General features: G+C 37.1%; 1 protein-coding gene across 2 annotated transcripts; it reads left to right on the forward strand.

Moving 5' to 3' along the window:
- The first annotated feature begins 7,528 nt into the window (after positions 1 to 7,528).
- Positions 7,529 to 16,976, forward strand: LOC104425030 (amylo-alpha-1, 6-glucosidase, 4-alpha-glucanotransferase). Of its 2 annotated transcripts, none has more exons than XM_039304034.1 (9): positions 7,529 to 7,692; positions 8,011 to 8,256; positions 12,229 to 12,310; positions 15,032 to 15,093; positions 15,179 to 15,278; positions 15,384 to 15,425; positions 15,722 to 15,775; positions 16,113 to 16,321; positions 16,744 to 16,976. In XM_039304034.1, exons 2-8 carry the CDS (start codon positions 8,027 to 8,029, stop codon positions 16,308 to 16,310), a joined length of 768 nt encoding a protein of 255 aa, XP_039159968.1. In that variant the 5' UTR covers positions 7,529 to 7,692; positions 8,011 to 8,026; the 3' UTR covers positions 16,311 to 16,321; positions 16,744 to 16,976.
- The last annotated feature ends 3,651 nt before the right edge of the window (positions 16,977 to 20,627 follow it).

Below are 20,627 nucleotides of genomic sequence, written 5' to 3' on the forward strand. Positions count from 1 at the left end.
AACGGTTTTGGTGAAATTACCATTTTTTTTGACAATTAACAAATTATCATTTTTTTGTGTATTTTTTACCAATTTTTCTATGTCTTTCTTACCAACGCTTTAAGTGTATCAACCTTGTATCAATGTACCAATCTTTATTTGAATGACACGATGGCTTTTTTCTCAATTACAATACTAACTTGTTTTTAGTTACCAGCTCACATTTGGATTACCTACTATTGTCGATGTTTTGTTTATTTCTAATTTGTCAAATTTTGTTATCATTTTACCAATTTTTATCTGTCATTCTTAAAAGTGTCTTAGATTTATTAACTTTACATGAATTTACCAATCTTTATTTTCCAACTAGTTTTGGTTTACTAGCTCTCATTTCAGTTGCTTACCAACTTTTATATGTCTTAATTATCAACCCGTAAGTTTTATTGACTATTTTTAGAAATTACTAAACTCAATTAAATTGATTATCAACTTTTCTCCAAATTAATTTACAAACTAGTTTTGTCTTTCTAATTCTTATTTAAGTTAGTTATCAACATTTAATTGGTTTTACCCACTCATGCATGGTTGCGCTGGTTGAGGCCTAACCTCCTCACCACCAAATCGGGGTTCGACTCCCGAGTTCACCACAATTTCCAAAGCGGTTACGTGACTTAAGCGGGGGCCTCGGTTGGTGGGTTGCTAGGTTAGTCTCCCCCGAAGTATAATCGGTGTATGTTCCCGTAAGATGAGCTAGGTTAGATCCTCGGCATAAAAAAAAAAAATTTTAATTGGTTTTTATAAATAACCAATTTCTTTAATTTATCAATTAAAAAAGGTTTCTTTTATCTTTTACAAAATTTTATTTGTCTTTCTTACCAACATCTTAAATTCACCACACAACATTAAAAACTTTTATTTAGTAGCTTACCAATCTATCTCTAATTAAGTTATCAACTAGTTTTTCATTATTAACTCTCATTTGAGTTGTTTATTTGCCTTGTTTGCCGACTTGTTTGTAGAAATTACCAACATCAAATAGAGTGATTACTATCTTCTTTTCGATTAAGTTATCAACTCTTATTTGATTTGGTTACAGATATTTATTTGTTTTTTTAGATCACCAACTTGTCTCACATGTAATTTATAAACTTCTCTAATAATTCTAATTATTGACTTTTATTTACCTTTTCACCAGTAGCTTAAATATTTTGTTTAATATATGAAATAACACACCTTTATTAATGTGACTTATCAGCTTTTCTCCAATGAGGTTATTAGCTTGTTTTCCATTACCAACTGTGATTTCAGCTCCTTACTATTATTTGTTCTTTTTTCTTAAACTTACCAACTGAAATTTTCTATTTTGTCTTACTTATCAAATTTTTGAAAATTATTGATTTTTTTATGAAATTTCCAACCTTGATGAGTTTGATTAGCGACTTTATGCAATCAAGTTACCAACCTGTTTAATGTTACAAACTCTTATTTTAGTTAGTTATCAATGTCGGTTTTTTAATTGCCAACTTGTTTTAATTTTGACTTAAAACTTTATCTTATTTCTTGCCATCTTTTATTTACCTTTTCTTACCAGTGCGTCAAAAATATCAACTATTAAATGAAACTACCAATCCTTTTTCTTTTTATTTTTTATTTATTTTTTTATGTTTGACTTATTAATTTTCTCAATTTAAGTTGTAAAACTAGTTTTGTATTACCAACTCTTGTCTAAGTTGCTGGCCAACGTTTCATTGATTTTCCTTTAAGGGTTTGTTTGTTTCGCGAGAAACTTACGTTTTGGAAAACATTTTCCTAAAAATAATTGGTTATATCCTTTACAAAAATATATGAACAAAATGAATTGTTGTCAATAATAAAGATATTTTTTGTTGGCTCGCTAAAACGTTTTTCAAATCATTCATTTTTTATTAAACAAATGAATGCTAAACTATCAACTTTCTATTGAGTTACTGCTTTTATTTGCTTCACTTACCAACTTTATCTACGTTTAAATTATCAACTAGTTCTTCATACTACTCTTTTTTTGGAGTTATTGACGAACGTTTATTTTGCTCTTCTCAAATTACCAACTTCTCTTATCTTCAACCAACGAAGGAAAGGAGAGACCTTCTCTTATCTTTATAACTTTTTTAATTTCTTTATACTAGTACTTCTAATTTACCAACTGTTAAATAAGATTATCAACTTTTATTTCGAGTGGCTTATCAAATTTTATTGATTTCGTAACCCGATGGAAAAACTACTACATTAAAAAAATAACATAAATACTAGTAACTACCTCAAATAGATATGGGAATTACAAAACTAACCAGTAACTTAATCGGTGAAAAAATTGATGAATCACTAACATTGAAGTTAGTAAGTTCATACACGAATTGCAACTTACATTGAACCGAATAAGTTCAGGTACTCAACTGAATAAGACATTTGATTCTGAAAATGGGAAAAAGGTTCAAGGCCTTGTGGCGTCATTGTTCCTAAAACTAATACATGACGACAACGCTAGACATACAAAGACTCATCAATAGACTTTAGTTATTCATTAAGTGATGCGATGAATCGACCATTGCTTTTTTTGTATACCACAAACACGAGCGAAAACAAAGGCGTGAGACGCTTGAAAACTAGGGACAAACATGGAGGTCGCCCCACCGGTCTTGTAGCCAACCAATTAGGTTTTCTATGGATTATCCTAATACAAAGGCGATGCATAAATTCTGGTGGACAATGTTCAACGTCTAAGGGTCGCCAAGGTGGGGTTAGATCTAATCACGCTTTTGGGGGAGACATGGCGCCTCGATAAGGTCACATTCCAAATAATATTCTCCATGTGGGTCTAGAGCTCTCTCTCTCTCTCTCTCTCTCGCTCGCGCTCGCGCATGAACCAAGAGTACTCTAGTACTTCCCCAAATGTGGTCCTCACCATACACCATTCCTAAGAGATTTTCCTCTTGCGATGATTGATGTAGAACTTTGGCCCCATCGTTGAGTCACAAGCGCATGAGGCGGGGCCAAAGGAGTAGAGATGGAGGAGGGTTTCCACAGGACATTGAAATATCCAGGCATGGAACATGGCAGCTCATGAGAAAATTTCTCAAAGGGTGAATGCAAGATGTCATCGCCTGTGGATCCAACTCAGTTGTCTAGCTAGGGGTAGGTAGAAGAAACGTCACAACGTTATGGTGAGCATCTGGGGATAAAACATGCTGAGGCAAAAGGCTGAATTCTTTTCTTGGGCCTTAGAGGAGTTCTGTCCAGAGAATTAGGCACTGTTTGGTAAAAATTTTGTTTCCTTCTTTTTGTTCTTTTGTTCCGGGGAACAAAAGAACAACATAAATATATTTGGTAAAAATTTTATTTCCTGGAATAAATTTAGAACATAAACAAAAAGTAGAAAAAGTTACTTTTGTTCTTGGGAACAATTTCGATAAACACTTTTTTTTTCCTTTCCTTCTTCTTTCTTTTGGCTAGTCGTCGGCCTCGGCCATGGCGCCGATCGGCCGATGAGGGCCGGTGACCTCGCCGAAGTGTCACCGGCCCTCGGCAAGGCCGAGCCTCGCCAAGCCACCGCTAGGTCAATGTCGCCTAGCGGTGGCCCAGCGAAGCCGAGCTTGAGCTTGCCCAGCCAAGGTGAGGCCAAGCCTCGCCGTGAGTTGGTGACCCTCTAGTGAGGTCGCTGGCCCTTGTCGGTCGGTCGTCGGCCATGACCGAGGTCGGCGACCGGCCAAAAGGAAGAAAGAAGGAAAAAAAAAGAAGAAAAAAAGGAAAAATATAATAAAAATATTGAAAAATCAAAAGAAACAACAAAATTATATAAGTTCACCAAATGCATTTCTATTTTGAAATATAAATGTTTTGCAATTACCAAGCGCATTCTTAAACTCAGAAATTATTTCCGGGAACATGAATATATAAAACTATTTATATTAAAAAATTATTTCTCGGAACAGAAACATTACTAAACGCGTCCTTATTTTCTCTCTCAAGAGAAATTACTTGCCCAAAAAAGGGTAATGCAAAACCATAGATTTTATGTAGCAGAAGATTGATGCCACGATGTATTTATATTATGCTATTGAGAATTTAATTGATGCTACATCATGAAATGGCATGTGATATGGTAGGATCACATTGTTATGCACGCATTATCAGTTTGTTGTACATATGCTCTCGGTGTCATTTGGACCTCTCCGTTTTGTGTGACGTGGACAAGATAAGGTACTTTTTGTCTTCTGTTTAGGGATTTTTGGATTTAAACCTCTGTACTTTATGAAAACAAATAAACATTCCTTCCTAGAAAGTCAAGAAATATGTTTTATTCACATTATTGGTGTTTTATTCGAGATCTTAAATTTTGGGAGAAAATGGTTCAGATAACATTGAATCAGAACATAATAATCAATTTGAATATCTATTGTTTTATTTTGTTAGTTACTATTAGTTAAATCAGATCATTGAACGGGTTGGACGATGCCCCCTTGAGTTCGAAGTCTGCATGGATTTGCCCTAGCTCACCAAAGCTTGAACTTGCTGGCTTAGTTAAGCACCCAAGCCTAGCCATGAGAAGCATCATGTAATTGTCCAATTAGCCCAACATTTACTATTTACCGATTCAATATTAAACTTTTCAATTTTTATCAATTTAGTCTTAAATTATTGTGTAAAATTCAAATGTAATAATTTCGGTTGATTTTCGCTGAGGTTTAAACCCCGGAAAAAAAAAAAAAATTTGCCCCAGCCGGACTACCAACGGCAGAAATTAGGGCCAAGCCTGCTCATTGGTGGAAGAACCAGAGATTGCCGGACCCATGAGCAGATTTGCTTCTAATATTTCGCAAGTTTTCCTTTTTGTTGCCGTTATATTTGATTGATGTAGTTACACAGGTGTACTTCACATGTCGGATTTGGCTCCCATGCGGGATGTTGAAAATACTATACTTCGTTGACCCATTTTCTAACTCTTCAATTTTTTTTTTTATTTTTTATTTTTATAAAAATTGTTTGACTAACAAAAATTTATCTAAAATAGTTTAGAAGCCAGGAAAAGTTCATAATGACTTGAAATGCTTACAAGTTGATGTTTTTAGAATTTGAGATGTTGAGTATGAACAAAACTCAGAATCCAAATGTACGAAAGGTCAAGAGGTATTTAATAGCCATCCTAAACAACTCCAAGGCTAGAGATAATTACCATTTTCTAGTCATGTCCAGTGCTTTCACATTCTTTCTTCACTAATCTGCATGGGAAAATAAAAAAAAAATAAAAAAGTATATGTTACTTTTTTAGGGTTTCATAGCTAGTTTTGCATCATATTTCCACTTAAACTGTTAAAACTTTGTACATTCCACCCCCATGTTTTTTTTCTTTTTTCAGTGTAGACTGTGATTCATCATTTATTTTTGCTCATTGAGGGAAATTTTTTCATTTGTCAATTAACTTTTGCAAATATGAAAATATAAAAAGAAAATATTATTTTTTGCAATATGAACATTGAATAAAAGGAGTGGCACGTATTGGCTTTTTTTTTTTTTTTCGGGTTCGGTTGCACGTATTGGTTATTGACCGCCAAATCAACAAATTGATAGAAATATGTAATAAATCATTTGTAATTTTTTCTCCTCTTAAAAAATTAACCACGCGGTTTAGGATGGTCTGAGGCCGCTTTCTTCTTTTAGCATTTCTGATGTGTAAGATGACCATAAATTTCTGGCTCTTTTTAATATATGCTCAATTTTTAAAAAGTCAGTGACACGTGTCATTATCTTATACATATGATATGAATTGAGTTGCTCCATTAGATGTCGTTCCATTACATTGTGAGAATATATCATATGAAAGGGTGATATTGTGTGTTATAGTAACGCGGTATCACCACATCAATTATGTCGCTCTAAATTTTAAAATATAAGATAGGACAATTGTTAGTATGGGCAAAATGGAGGGATATAATTGTCTTGATAATATCGCATGGTGCTATCGCAAAAGCATGACACTATATTTTCCACCCTCTAAATTATTATCAAGCTCTCACATCTAATATAAATAAAATCTTAAATATCAAATTGTGAAAAGCATAAAAAGTGCAACTAAGTACGTCCGGTTTCTTTAACAGCTAGCGACTCCATCCACCCACCCACTTCATCCACTTCCTTCGTCCCTCGTAAGCGCCAGACAGGAGACAATGTTGCTGCTTTACTTTCCGATGCTTGGTTTGGACCTTCAGCTTTGAGATAAACTTTTCGGTGATGAGGTAGAGGGGAAGATCCCACCCATGTCCTACAATTGAAAGAGGGCAATCCATTGCAGGTTTGAAGATGAAATGTACAGTCATGGGCCTCCTCCCTTGTTGCCATAAATGAACTCAAGAGCGTGATGTGAACTGGACCTCACATGGCAGTCACCCTCACCCACGTCGCACTCCTCATCTAATTCCCAACAAAAATGCCCTAGAGGCTATCGCGTGGACTTGATCTGTTAAATCAACCGGATGGGTACATAGTAATGAGGTAGTAGTTTATTGACTAAGAAATGAAAGCGGACTGGGTATACAATGCGATATATGGATTTGGTTCATCGTGTCTACTAAGTGCTGAAAAATCATATATCAGGATCATTTGTTCAGGTTTTGACTCATATGTCACTTAATCCATGAATTTAGTAGGTTGTTTTATTCTCTCGTGGTTTAACTACCAAACATAAGCTTGCTTATCATAAGAGAGAAAGGGGATCCATACCGGCTCGTGAATTAAATGTATGCCTTTTGATAGATTTTTGAGACATATTTCCATTGGTTTTTAACATGATATCATTAACACAATTTGTATATGCACATGTTGTTCTATAGTAAAACACTCTGTAACTATATATGCAAGGGAGATAGAGAGATTTTATCCGGTAGTGAATCACTGGCAAATATATACCATAAAGGGCATTGCTGCATATCAGATTGCCAAATAATAATACAAGAAATGTTTTATATACACTAAAGTTGTTTATAGAATCGGTATACCTTGTGATGTTAAACTGTTAGTGGAGGATAAATATGACACAACTATCCAAACTTCAACTGCTCGCTTGCAGTATACTAAATCACTTGGAATACCGATTTGTATACACCAATTTTACTATTCTCAGCATAGCACTGCTCCCAATTTTATTAAATCCTATTTTTTGTTTCTCTATTCCTACCCTATTTTCGGTGGAAGGAAGAAACATGGGCAAGGCCCAATGGCATCGCGCATCAAACACCATTAAGGGTCACTTTTTTCAAAGATCTCTTTGATGATCTCCCACACTCTTTTGCCTATACACGAAGTAATGGACCGCTAATAAAGGAATCTGCAATGTCAAAAGAAAAAAGATACCCTTTTTCCCATAATGCTAAAGCCCTAATTCCCCCCAAAAAAGATTTTCCCCGACAAAACAAGAATTCCAATGGAGGAAAAATTAGAGGAGAGTATGGCGTATAATGACAGCGCAAAGCTGTTTTTGACTATAGTTGCACGGTCCATTTTCTCTGCCCATAAATATCCATCTGCTGTAACCTACCTGCTTCCATTTTCTGCAACCTCTCTCTCTCTCTCTCTCTCTCTCTGGTTCAAGAACACACCAAAGAAGAGAGACCCATGTTAAGCTGTTAGTATCTGGAGTCTTATTCTTTTCATATTTTTCTCCAAAGCATCCTCGTCCCCAAGGTTGGTGTTACGATTTTCTCTCAACTTCATTTTCTACTCTTTCTATTTTCTTGGATGGTTCCTCTCTCTCTCTCTCTCTCTGTGGCACACGATCACACCAAAGAAGAGAGACCCAAGTTAAGCTTTTAGTTTCTTGAATCTTATCTGTTCATATTTTTTTAAGCATCTTCAAAACCAAGGTCGGTGTTACGGTTTTCTCTCAACTTCGTTTTCCCCTCTTCTTGTTCTTGAATGCTTCCTAGATTCAATCAAATAAATTGCTACTTTCCCCCTTGCTAAAATAGACGGATCTAAGTGAATTTGCCCGTTTGTTTTCAGGTTTTTTTGCGGCAGTATGGAGTTCCCGAGTGAATTTTCAGAGGCCTCTTCACAGAAGAGAATCGGGGGGAGAGGGAAAATAGAGATCAAACGGATCGAGAACACGACGAACCGGCAGGTCACCTTTTGTAAACGCCGGAACGGGTTGTTGAAGAAGGCTTATGAGCTATCGGTGTTGTGCGATGCTGAAGTGGCGCTTATTGTCTTCTCGAGCCGTGGCAGGCTCTATGAATATGCTAACAACAGGTTTTGTTGCCATTCACGAATAAACTCTCTTCAAAAGCGATCTTCTTATGGTGTTTTCAGTGCTCTTCTTCTCATTTGGATTTTCACCTTTTAGGCTGAGATTTATGAATACACAATCACGAAGTTGTCAAGGCTTCTGTTTTCAGACGAAACTAACGATTAGGAACTTATAATTTCATGAGCATAACCCATCTTTCGTCTGATTCTCTCAAATGACTGTCCTCCCATGAGCTGCAAAGCGTCTATTGTTTCTCTTCCTAGCAATGTCTGTCACAAGATCGAGGTGTACGCCTTTGAAGAGATCTACTCAAAGAGAGAGCTCTCTCTCTCTCTCAAAAAAAAAAAAAAAAGCTGCGACACTTTCAAAGGCCATTTCACATTTTCTAGACGTTTCCTAGGATGAAATGTCATTTCCAAAAGAAAAAATCTCGGGACAAGTGCCTTAAACCCATCAAAATAGGGTTCAAAATATCCCATATGGCACACATCTGAAGAGTTACTTCAAGATCTTCACTTCAATCGGCCTGTTAAAAAGCTGAAAGGGTTCGGCTAAGCGGGTGTCGCTGATTTTGTCCCCTCATAGTCTTGCTGATCGTCTCTCTCTCTCTCTCTCTCTCTCTCTCTCTCTCCCTAGTTAAAATCGAAGTGGAGAGAAAGGAAAGTTTTGAGATTAGTTAGGGTTTTGCATATTGTTTCTGCGCGAGTGAGCTGTGTGTATCATGTCTAATTAGTAACAACAGCACGTACGAATCTTTGGTCACGTCGGACATGATTTTTCAGTTGCTCACTAGGGACAAGGTGAGAGAGTGTATGTGTGTGTGTCGTGATTCCATTGCTTGGTTTCTCTGCTTCTTTTCTTCTTTTTTTAAGTTCTCGTTCTCTCTCTCTCTCTCTCTCTCTCTCTCTCTCTCTCGTCTATTTCTGTATCTAAGGGCAAGAAATAATTGGTCCGTATAAATTTTCTTTCTTCTACTTTGGGATCTGTTCAGCGCTTTTCTTTTGGATTTGACCGATTTAACGGGAAAGAGACCCTTAGTTTTGGCGATTTAGTAAACAAGGAAAACAAGAACAATTTTAGGAAAAAAAAAACCCACCTCAGATTTCTCCACAAATTGCAAGAAACCCAGAGAGCTTTCATCTTTAAGGAAATCCCGAAAGCAAAAGCAACCCTGTTTAGATCTTCAGAATCTTATGCACATACTTGAGAGAGAGAGAGAGAGAGAGAAAGCATCTCAGAAGAAAGTTTTCTGGGTGTAACCTGAAAAAGGAATAAAGAAAACAAGAAAAGAATAATTTTTCTGGGATTTAATCTGTGGTTTCATCTTCATGTGCATCCAGTCACTTAAAGTTTAAACATTGAGAGCAGTTCATGCATTTCTGTTTAGCACATAACCAATTGCTCAAAGCAGACCTAAGATTAATGTCAAGTTAGAGAGAGAGAGAGAGAGAGAGAGAGAGAGAGAATGAGAGAGAGAGAGAGAGAGAGAGAGAGTGGGATAAAGTTGAAATTGACAGGGTGATAGCAGAGAAGAGAAAAGCGAGGGGTTCTGTACGAACCAAAGAGAGACTCTGCAACTTCTTTTAGTGCTTCTCACCGCATTGCAAATTGGTTTTTTTTTTCTTTTTCCTCACACTGACTTGGCTAGCATGTAGACAGACAACTGAAAATAATTTTTCTTATCCCTTTCTCTTTATAACCCTCATTCATAGTATGGTCACAAAAAGGACGGGCCTTTGAAAAAGGATGCTTCGTCTTGGGATTCTTCCCTGCCGGAAGGAAGAGTGTCTTCCTAGGGTTATTAACCTTTGGATAATCCTGGATTGCTTACACGTGGCATTTGAGTGGTTTCAACTTAAAAAAGAATGTTGGACCAATCATATGATGGTATCTTCTGCCAGCTTGGCAGGGGGATACCCAATCATTCGGTGGTTCGACGAAGTTAAGGAGGCAAAATTCTGTGTAGTTTGATTAGCACTCGCCGTACTGCGGAAACAGACAAAAAAGTAACTTTGCCGTCAGGTTCGTCTTAGTGTTATCATCATATGCTTACGGTGATTGACTCAAAAGGTTTCTCTTATAAAATCTTACTAAATGAGATAACTAAGTTAAATGATTACTGCTGTTTTCCAATTTAATTGGTGTATGATAGATAAACAAAATTTTAGGAGTCTTTGATGTTGTAAATATTCCGTCAATGTTATTGAAAATTCATGTATTAGGGGAAAACCGATGTCGCATTAGGAATCATATAGTGCTCGACATTTGTTTTTTACAAGATAAATAATAAAAAAATGTTGTTTACTTAGGTCCAATTACTTTTTCAAAACTTTTCAACATCACAAGAGTAAAGCGTCTGTCATATACATGATTTTTGAACTATTTTTAATTTGATTGGATTCTTTGTAAATTCCCTTATACTAATTAAAGATGTACATACCAACCATTCATCTATCAAGTTCTCATGACTTCATTATAATGTAGAAGCTGAGGTGACATTTCGAATTAGTACATGCATATTTCTTTGCACAAAATGTTTATAGGGTTGAATTAGAAATAGGTTAAAAGAAAGAAAGAAAGAAAGAAAAAAGTGTCTTCGTACCTAGTACATTTAATGTGCATTTTGAGACTCATAGTGACTCAATGATTTCAAGGAAATGATCTAAATGGCTTTGGCGTTCCAATGTATGATCCTTTTTCTCAAAATGTTAATCATTCACAAATTTAAGCTGTTCAAATAGTATGTTCAAAGGTATCAAATAAATATTTTCATCCATGTAGTTTGGTTCTTCGCAACTCTTTGTCATGATAAATCTAACTAAGGCTGGCTAGATTTCATAAGCATGCATTGGTTCTTTAGAATGAAACTATGAAAAGGTAAAGTACAAAGTTCTCGATATCCTACGTAGTCTTTTAGATTGAGATTATCTACAATGAGACACATTATTTGCTCTAATAGCTCATCAACGAATTGATTGATGTAATTACCAAATATATATGTCATTCATGTAAAGTTAAAAGACGTCGTAGTTAGAGTGAGATCTATGAATAAAAAGGAGGAACCTCAAGAACAAAAATCATTCACAAATTGACGTGCCAAAGAAAAGCTTACTAGACTATAGAGCAGTGAGTATTTTATATTTGCAGATACAAACTTGCTCAAGGCTAAATAAACTTGTGCTTTCTACTGTTTATACATATTATCGAACTACTAACCGCTTAACTAGATCGCTAGAACTACTCATTTTTTTGCTAAATCAGAATGGAGTTGTAGAAGGAATCATATTTCTACGACACTAGATTCCGTGATATCTCGTTCTATCATTTGGTAACTATACACGAAAGTGGTAGTGGTGGTAATTGATAGTTAGCAAGAGGTAATGGAGTTGGTGGTGGCGGTGGTGGCTATGGTGGCGATGGTCATGCATGATGATCGATCCAGTTGGTGCAGTTAATGGTGAGCTAGAGGTCTCTAACATGTGGATCAATGCATGATTTCAGAGGAATTCATCTATAGTTAGGAGTTATGATTTTAGGTATCGTAATCCTGAACTAATCGAACTTCAAGATGATCCGAAATGTATCGCTATAGTTTCTTATAGCAAGATAGTCCTTTTACGAGTAGGAAGCTTCAACTGACCATTCCACATCTTCAATGGACTCTCATGTATGGTAGCAATCCGAAAGGAGAAAGAATTTATGCTCTTGATGAAATTCAAGACTTTATAAAGACTCCTTGATGGCATTTATGCCCTTTTATTTCGATACTGGTAATTGTATATCTCTTGATAAGGGTTGTGTCTTTCTTGATCCACTAGTATAATATTATAAATCCCAGGAGATAAGTTAATTGACCCTTTGATCATTCTGAAAATTTCTAGCTTAATTCTTAGGCCAGCTGATTCTCAATTAATGTAACAACTACAGTTCCTTTTCTTTCGCTTTTTAATTCTTATTTTCTGTAATTTTTGCAGTGTCAGAGGAACAATTGAGAGGTACAAGAAAGCAAGCAGTGATTCCTCACATCCACAGTCCGTTTCTGAAGTGAACACTCAGGTAGAATTCATTATCTCCTTTTTTTTGCCACTTATTGCAAATGTAGTCCTTTTACGAGGCTAAACTATGCCATTCAACTGCGAAAATAAATTTCTTCACTTTCCTCTGGTTTGGAATGATGGCAAACCATGAGGAGCTTAAACGTTCAAATCTTCTAAAGAATTTCGCAAAGTCATTTACTAAACTTAGATATGCATGGCAAAAGGTGGTACAGTCTCTTGAGGACCGATTTGGATTCACATGTCATAAGCTTGAAAACCTAAGGATTTGCACAGTTAGATATAGTAACGTGTATGTCAAATTACGATGTCCTCGTTATTTAAAATACCCTTTCCATAGAGTTTATATATGTGTGATAGTGTGGTATTATGTGCCATTTGAACATCAAGATAACCTTAGCAATGCATCGCTACAACAATTGAGTCAAATGAGTGGATGTTCAGATACTTCTAGAGTACACTTCATTTTCTCACATGCTATTAAGGGTGAGCGTGGTTTCAGGGCAGAATCTAGAACCTAAGAACCTAATTGGTGGGAACCTATCCGGTACCAAGTTCCAAGATGTACAGGTAGGTTCCAAGTTCTAAAAATTAAAGAATTTGTTTCGATGAGTAAGTTTTGGGTTCTAGATTCTAGGTGGACCTAGAATCTAGAATCTGAAATAAGTTTTTATATTTTTCTTGGTTTGTGTATTCACGTGATTCTATACTATTCTAAGGCATTCGATAATTATTGTATTATTTGGAACCACTAGTCTAAGTTTTCATTTTATGACTAACATTTTTATCTTGTTAATGTTTCATACTTTTCATGTGTCTATATATAAGTTATCATTAGTTGATTGTAGCAACAAATGTTGGCAATAAAAGGTGATGTTTAATTGCAATCATTCAATTAATAATACAGGTGAAGCTTGGATAGACCTTGGAATCGACCCTGAAATCTATGATAGGGTAGGTTCAAGGTTTCGGGATATGTAGATAGGTTCCGGACTCCAAAAAATGAGGAACCTATTTCAATGGATAAGTTCCAAGTTTCATGTGCAATTTGGAAACACTCACAGCCTATATGCTATAAACACTCATATAGGGTGTTTATTATGCGTGAAGTGAGAAAAATCCCACAAGAGCATGTTGTTGTGAGATCAAGCAATGTTTAGGAGGTGCGCAATGTGCAATTCGGCAATTGGAAGTGCCCTACATAAGGATGTAATCATCCAACTTTGATTCCACCATTTTTTTTTTTTTTTTTTTTTTTTGGACCGTAAAAATTTTGTATTCACTTACTACTCAAAACCAAAAGAGCCCATAAAAGGGGCATCATTACAAAGCAAAGCCCATAGGGCTTGAGGTGGGTAAGATAACCAATTCCGTGGGAGATTTTTTTTTTTTTTTTCCTTTGGGCTCAAGCGAGCCAATCGACCACATTGTTAACTTTGGTTCCACCTTCAATTGGCTTATTTTGCTTTGTTTTTGCTGTGTTTTGGTCAAGAACTTATCAAGAAACTGACGCAAGATCTGATGCAATATTATTTGTTAATTTGTTGTGTAATATCACCTCCCGCATTCCCACTCACCCAAGAAAAAAAGCTTGAGTGGAAATCGAGAAGCCTATTGGTGGTGAAGGTAGACAACATGTCAATACTTTGTTGCTAGCTACCATCGGGTAGGGAAGTATAGTAGCTCTCCACACCTAGGGTGAGTCAGGGTTCATTCAAAACCATTGCAGGGTGAGCGGAGCTTCGCTTAGGCCTATCAACTGGTTGCTCACCTTTTATCCCTGGTTGATAGGCCTGAGAGTGAAGACCGTCACCTATTGAAGTTAGGGAACCATAAGTAATGATAGATTATTAAATGCCTAATAGTTTGCAAACCGAATGCCAGACGACTACTCAGGTTAAGCGGACAACATTAAAAGTCACATCATTTACGCATTTGGTTTTTGGTTGGAAACCTAAAGGAGTGGTTTGACCTAGTGTTAAACCAGAGTTGAATTGCTTGATTTAAGAAATACTAGGTATAACGACCTTCATAAAAGAAGGCGGTAAGTTTGAGTTGCTACAAGAGCAGGTTATCCAGATAATTGGCGTTGAATCTTATCTTGCATGCTATATCGTTACTCTCTACTATCAATGTCACTCACAGCTCACTAATTCTCCTCTTAGAAGCATAAGTAAAATGCTGAGTTTGTAACCCTGACAATGTTAAGGTATTATTGACCTAGTTCACATATTTCAACCTAATAAGAACTTGACAGAATTAAGACAGCTAGCTAGATCACTATCTTCCTTGGCACCTTTATGTAAATTCACTATAATAATCTAATTAGATTACATCCAAAATTAGTCCTTCTTTTGCACCTTTATTTGAGATCACTATAGTAACCTAATTAGAACAGTTTTGTCGAGATCTTTTAGCCCTCAGTAACCCAAAGATTATATGATTTGGGTCATACCAGTGTCCTGAGTTAGCAAAATTTGCCTATGGTTTATTTAAATTTATAGAGATATGGCACGTAATGACGTTAAATGCTTGTGTATATCAGTGGTAATACATCAACATACCTTTGTATCCATGTGATATCACCTATTTTGATAACTATATGGTACATCGTGGCATATAATTGACTGCTAAAAAGAGTTCGTTCTTGTTATTTTATGAATAATAAACCTTACTGATACGCCAAGGTTCTTAGATGCTCACTGTTATTATGATGATTCAGTTTTATCAGCAAGAAGCATCCAAGCTTCGGAGACAGATAAGAGAAATCCAGGTCTCAAATAGGTGAGAATGCAAACTAGATTGAAAATGAAAGATGCTTCATTTATTTACTTTGAGGATTAACATCAAACCGAAACTGTGTGTAAAGGCATATTCTAGGTGAGGGTATAAGTGATTTGAGCTTCAAGGATCTCAAGAATCTCGAGAGCAAATTAGAGAAATCGATCAGCCGAGTTAGATCAAAGAAGGTAAATTTTCACGTCTCTCCGTCAACTGGGATCATTATCAGAACTTGCACTTAAATTATTTTCCGTGCATTTATTGATAGACTTTGCGAATGCTAACTATTGCAGAATGAGATGCTTTTTGCCGAGATTGAGTACATGCAGAAGAGGGTGAGTAACTATCTTTTGAAATCTCTAAGACTTGATTCTAGTATATTCCCAACATGGTGATGAGCAAATTACTAAGTGTTCTTATTGGCTTTTATGAGACCAACATAATGTAAAACAACGGTCAAATTGAGTTCATTCGTAACAATGTGTAAGGAAAAGCACCTATAGAAGATCCATTCTGTACACGTATAATTTGTTGGTTCTAATATGTATTTTGGCTTTCGCTGTGAATATTTTTTGTGGCATGCTCAATTACTTCGACCGTTTGCTTATCTTCTCATTCCAAGCTACTTAAGGGCCTTGTGCAGGAAATTGAGCTGCAAAATGATAACATGTATCTGAGAGCAAAGGTATCTCTCTCTCTCTCTCTCTCTCTCTCTCTCTCTCTCTCTCTCTCTGTGCCCATGCATTCGCATTCATACGTAACTTGTCGTATAGACATGGTATTACCAAACCAATCATATATCTCTAGATTTTACAACATAAAATCCGGATGGTTATAACAGTCAAAGTGATGTCACAATGAAGAGATGCGATTAGTTGAGCTATGTCACAGATATGCAAAGGCGGGGATAACTTGAGCTGCAGATAATCATGAAAAAACTAAGCAATTATTAGAACTTGGACATGGACAATGACTGTAGTGAGATTGAGTAGACTGAATTTTGTGTTTGTGATGATATATAGATAGCTGAGAACGAGGGAGCACAACAGCAGCAGCAGCAAGGGAGTGATCATCACTTCAACATGCCGGGATCGTCGTCAGTGTACGAGGCGCTGCCGTCTCAGCCTGCATACGATCGCAACTTCCTGCAAGTCAATGTCCTGGAACCAAATCACCAATCTTATTCTCGATCCGACCACACTGCCCTCCAACTCGTCTAATTAAAGCTCAGGTACACTCCCACTTCTTTTCCTATTCAACTACAGTATTAGTAACAAAACTTTCTATATATACATGTCCGTGAACATGCCAATCAAGCACAGTTATATATGATCAATCCCCTACATAATTAGAAAAAAGAAGATTATCATTAGGGAAATCAATTTTGTTCCCAAAAGGATAAATAACCGGCAATGGACTCATCATGTATATCAAATACATGTCTTATTTCTCTTCCTTGCTATCAAAACACACTCTGTATGAAGGTGCCGAAAACTATAGGTTCAGCTTATGGAGGTGAAGATGTCATGAACTGTTGTGACCAGTATTTTGACTACGCTCTTCATTTTTTATCCTAATCATAGTCATATCACTAATCATGTTTCTTTTGTTGAATTATCGTATAATTAGTTTCTTTTTCCTTCGTGGGTGCAGTTAATATGTAGCACTAGCAACTGGACGTATTGGCACTCTAGATTATGCTTTTTAATATGCTAGAGTTAGTTGAAAGAGGAATCAATGAACTGGGGAGAGACCCGCATGATGAGTTTCGCCTAAACAGTGGAAGAACTCTCTGATATTTCTCTTCATCACTCTTCAAACTCTTCTGATGAATCGTGTTGTACAAGGGTTATTGCAATTTTTATATAGTACTTAAGATCTCTCTCTCTCTCTCTCTCTCTCTCTCTCTCTCTCACTCTCATGCACACATGCTTGGACTAATGAAAAATGAATTTCTCAAGGAAACATCGTAGGATTTTGCATCTTTGTATGCCTTGCGCCTGTTCCCATGCAGATATATGTCAAAATAGAAGTTTAAGATTGCATGGGTTCGCAGTATAAGAAAGCAAAATGACCGTTGTACAATGTTTGATTCGGGGATATTATCATTAGTGACGGTCGTAGCAGTGGTGTGTCACTGTTGCTGATGAAGGCGAACCGATGATCTTGGCAATGGTTATGCTGTATTAGTTGTGACTGTAGTGACTGACGACTGGTGGTGTTGCGGTGGTTGTTCAGTCCTGACTCCCAATCTGTTTTGGCTGACAAATGCTTCACGTCTCCATTACCATGCGAAACTAAAAGCACGAATGGCTGCGAAGGAAATTGATGGATGTAACGACGAACGGGTCATTACGCTTCTTCATAAATTTATAGACAGATAGTGATCGAAATTCACAAAAAAGAAAAATTACGCTCCTCTAACCAGTAGTTACATTCTAAAAGCACTTAACCGTGAAGCTGTCACCTGACTAGGGAAAACAACAAGCCGAAGATGCCATCAAGTGGAATAAACACTAGAAAATCATAGAATTAAGGTCATGCACTTGACAAATACTAGAGAAAATGATGATGAAGAAATCCAAGGACAGGATAATCTAAATCCCGGTACGTGACCACCCTGCTGGGGTGCCGGTTGCATGCAGGAAGTGCGGAAGCATGCTATGTGCTAAGTTCAGGTTCATGGAAAATGAATATTCATGTCTAATTGGAGGAAACCATTGCAAGTGCAAGGTAAGGGAATACTTAATATCTGATTGCCTTATGATCATTTTATTACGAGGGACGATTGGCATTGCTTTATTGTTTCTATTGCATTATGATGTGCATCACATTGATAAGTATATTACAAGCCTGTATGTTAACTTGAAGTAGGGTTGGAAACGGAGCACAGCCCGCCTAAAAAGAAGACTCTGAGAACTGTCCGTGCTAAGGTGAAGCTATGGCACCTGAATTCAAATTTGCAGCCTCCTCCTGACTTCACAACAAATGAACAGCTACACGACATACTATTAACATCGATGACCAGTCGATCTAAGAAGAGGTGTCAAACTGGCCCAACTTTGGGGGTAAAAACACAAATTACTCGATCCCCAGAGTATAGCTGGAACCGATGCGGAATCGGGTTGGGGAATGCCTTTAAAGAGCCTAGTTTGCGCCCCTCAGAGCTGCAGAAGTTCTCTTCAGAGCTGGCTTTTGAGCGGATGAACTGCCTTTTGAACCATGAGGATTCTAGGACGGCGAAGCAGTGCTCCAGAAACATCTCCCCACCAATCTTGATTGCCGACATACCCCTCCATCGTCTTCCCTCAAGACCTCCTCCTCCTTAGCCGTCCGTTCGAAGTTCGAACCTTCCCGTGTTCTTCAACCTTCGATCCATCTGGCAACTCCGGTCGTCGAAAGGCCCGTTCCCCGCAGACTTCATCCGCGTGTTTGGAATCACATTGATCACCCTCCTCTCCTCCTTAGCCGCTACGTCGCAAAACCGACCCGGTTCGCTCTGCGGCATCCTCGCAGTGGAGAAAACGGCGAGCGTTTGATCCATGCCCGGGGTTCGGAAGGGCGTGTCCTATCATGGCCGGTACGATGAACCTCAGAATCACCTTCTTCGGGAATCGGTGAGGCGCATAGATGTTCTTCTCCCGGGCAGTTGTGACGGGTGATCCATCTGTTCGCGCCATGGGCGTTCATTTCCTAATGTTCGTCAAAGTCCAAACAGTATTCATCCCTCTTTCAGATATTGCCCCTAATTCAACGTCACTCTCAACCGCTGTAAGGTGATGGAGATCATCTTTGTAAAAAATATTTACTGTTGAGATTATAGGGTTTTAAACTATATGTTTACTATTTTGACGATCCTATGATAAGTTTATTTGTTCAATTGATTACTTGCCGTCATGCTGTATGAGTTTTTCCGTAATGATACGAGCTCATTCATATTTATATCATTCACTTGCTAACTATGGTCTATCACATTATATGGTTCGTTAAATGATCCTTCGACCATACATGAATTATCATGTTGAATATATAATTTTGCTATCACGTGATGGGTATCCACACGAGATTAAACTTTTTCAGAACTCATTATAATAATCCTCATTACGGAAACGAGTCATAATCCCCAACGATCGCTCTCATAGAGAACATTGTAGAATGCGACATTTCCACCCGCCCCATGCTTCAACTTGTACAATTATATGCCGGAATGAAGAGTTCAAGCTGGCAATTTTTCGCGCTGCAACAAAGCAATAATGACTGGTGATGTTTGTCGACATGAGAATTCGATCATTGGTGATGGCAGTGGCAGCGGCGTGTTGCTGTTAATGGTGCAGGTGTTGTTAGTTTAGGATTTTAAACAAGGATGGAAGTGGAAGAATGTGAATATGAGAGTGGGACACTCATTGGAACGAAGAACAACTTTTAGGAACAGTAATACAGATGATCCATGAACTTTGGTTCAATATACAATATTGTCTTTTAATTTATCTAATATGAATCATAAACTTTAATTTAATTTGTAATATCGTCATAAATTTTAATTTGTTGAATATATTTTATAAATTTTTGGTACATGTTCAATTTAGTCTTTGAGTAGAAAAAGTGTTAAAAAAGTTCTAAATATTTTACATTTGTGTTAATTTAGTCCTAAACCATTTTACTTAGTCCAGCTAAATTTGGCCAGATTTTTCTTACTAGGCGTCGGCCGGCTGACGTGGTACGATTAGCGCTAACGTCGACAAATTTTAATAATATTTTAATATTTTTAAAATTTTTCTTTTTCTTTTTTTTTTTTCCTTCTCCTCCTGCGTCCACCAATCGGTTGCCGAACATTGGCAATCGGCCAAAGGTGACAACTAATGAGGATTGTGAGGGTGGCCTTGTGGCCTAAGCAACCTCGAGCTGGCCTCGCCCATGGCTAGTGAGGCTCAACCCTCATCGAGTCCGAAGCTCGAGCCTCACCAGCCCTACGTGAGGCCGCCCTCGCGGCTTCGGCCAAGGTAGAGCCTCGTTGCCCAGGCCATGAGGGCAGCCTCACGCCAAGCTGGCGAGGGTTGCCCTCATTGGATTTGGTGAGGGTGGCCTCGCCAGCTGTCACCTCTGGCCGATCGCTAAGGTTTGACAACCAATTAGAGGAATGAGGGGGAAAAAGAAAAAGAAAAAGAATAAAAAATATTAAAAATATTATTAAAAATTGTTCAAGTCAACGCTAATTGAATTGGTTGGAAATGATTGAATTGGCACTAAGTAAAAATGTTTAAGATTAAATTAGCACCAAAAAAAGGTTTAAGACTAAATTTGTACAAATGCAAAAAGTTGACTTTTTTTTAACACTTTTCCCTTTTTGAGCTATATGAATATATCTAAGTTTGTTCTTTCATTTATTAAAGTTTATGGAAGTTGCTGATTTGATTTCCAATCCGGTTCGTTTGAACAATGGACAAAAACAAAATGTTACGTGTAAACTTGAAATAATAAAAGGAAAATATAGGAATATTTTCATATAGTTTAGGGACTAGAAAAACTTTGGGGCCACA

Source organism: Eucalyptus grandis, chromosome 11, assembly GCF_016545825.1.
Source record: "Eucalyptus grandis isolate ANBG69807.140 chromosome 11, ASM1654582v1, whole genome shotgun sequence".
In the NCBI taxonomy this organism is placed as follows: Eukaryota; Viridiplantae; Streptophyta; class Magnoliopsida; order Myrtales; family Myrtaceae; genus Eucalyptus; species Eucalyptus grandis.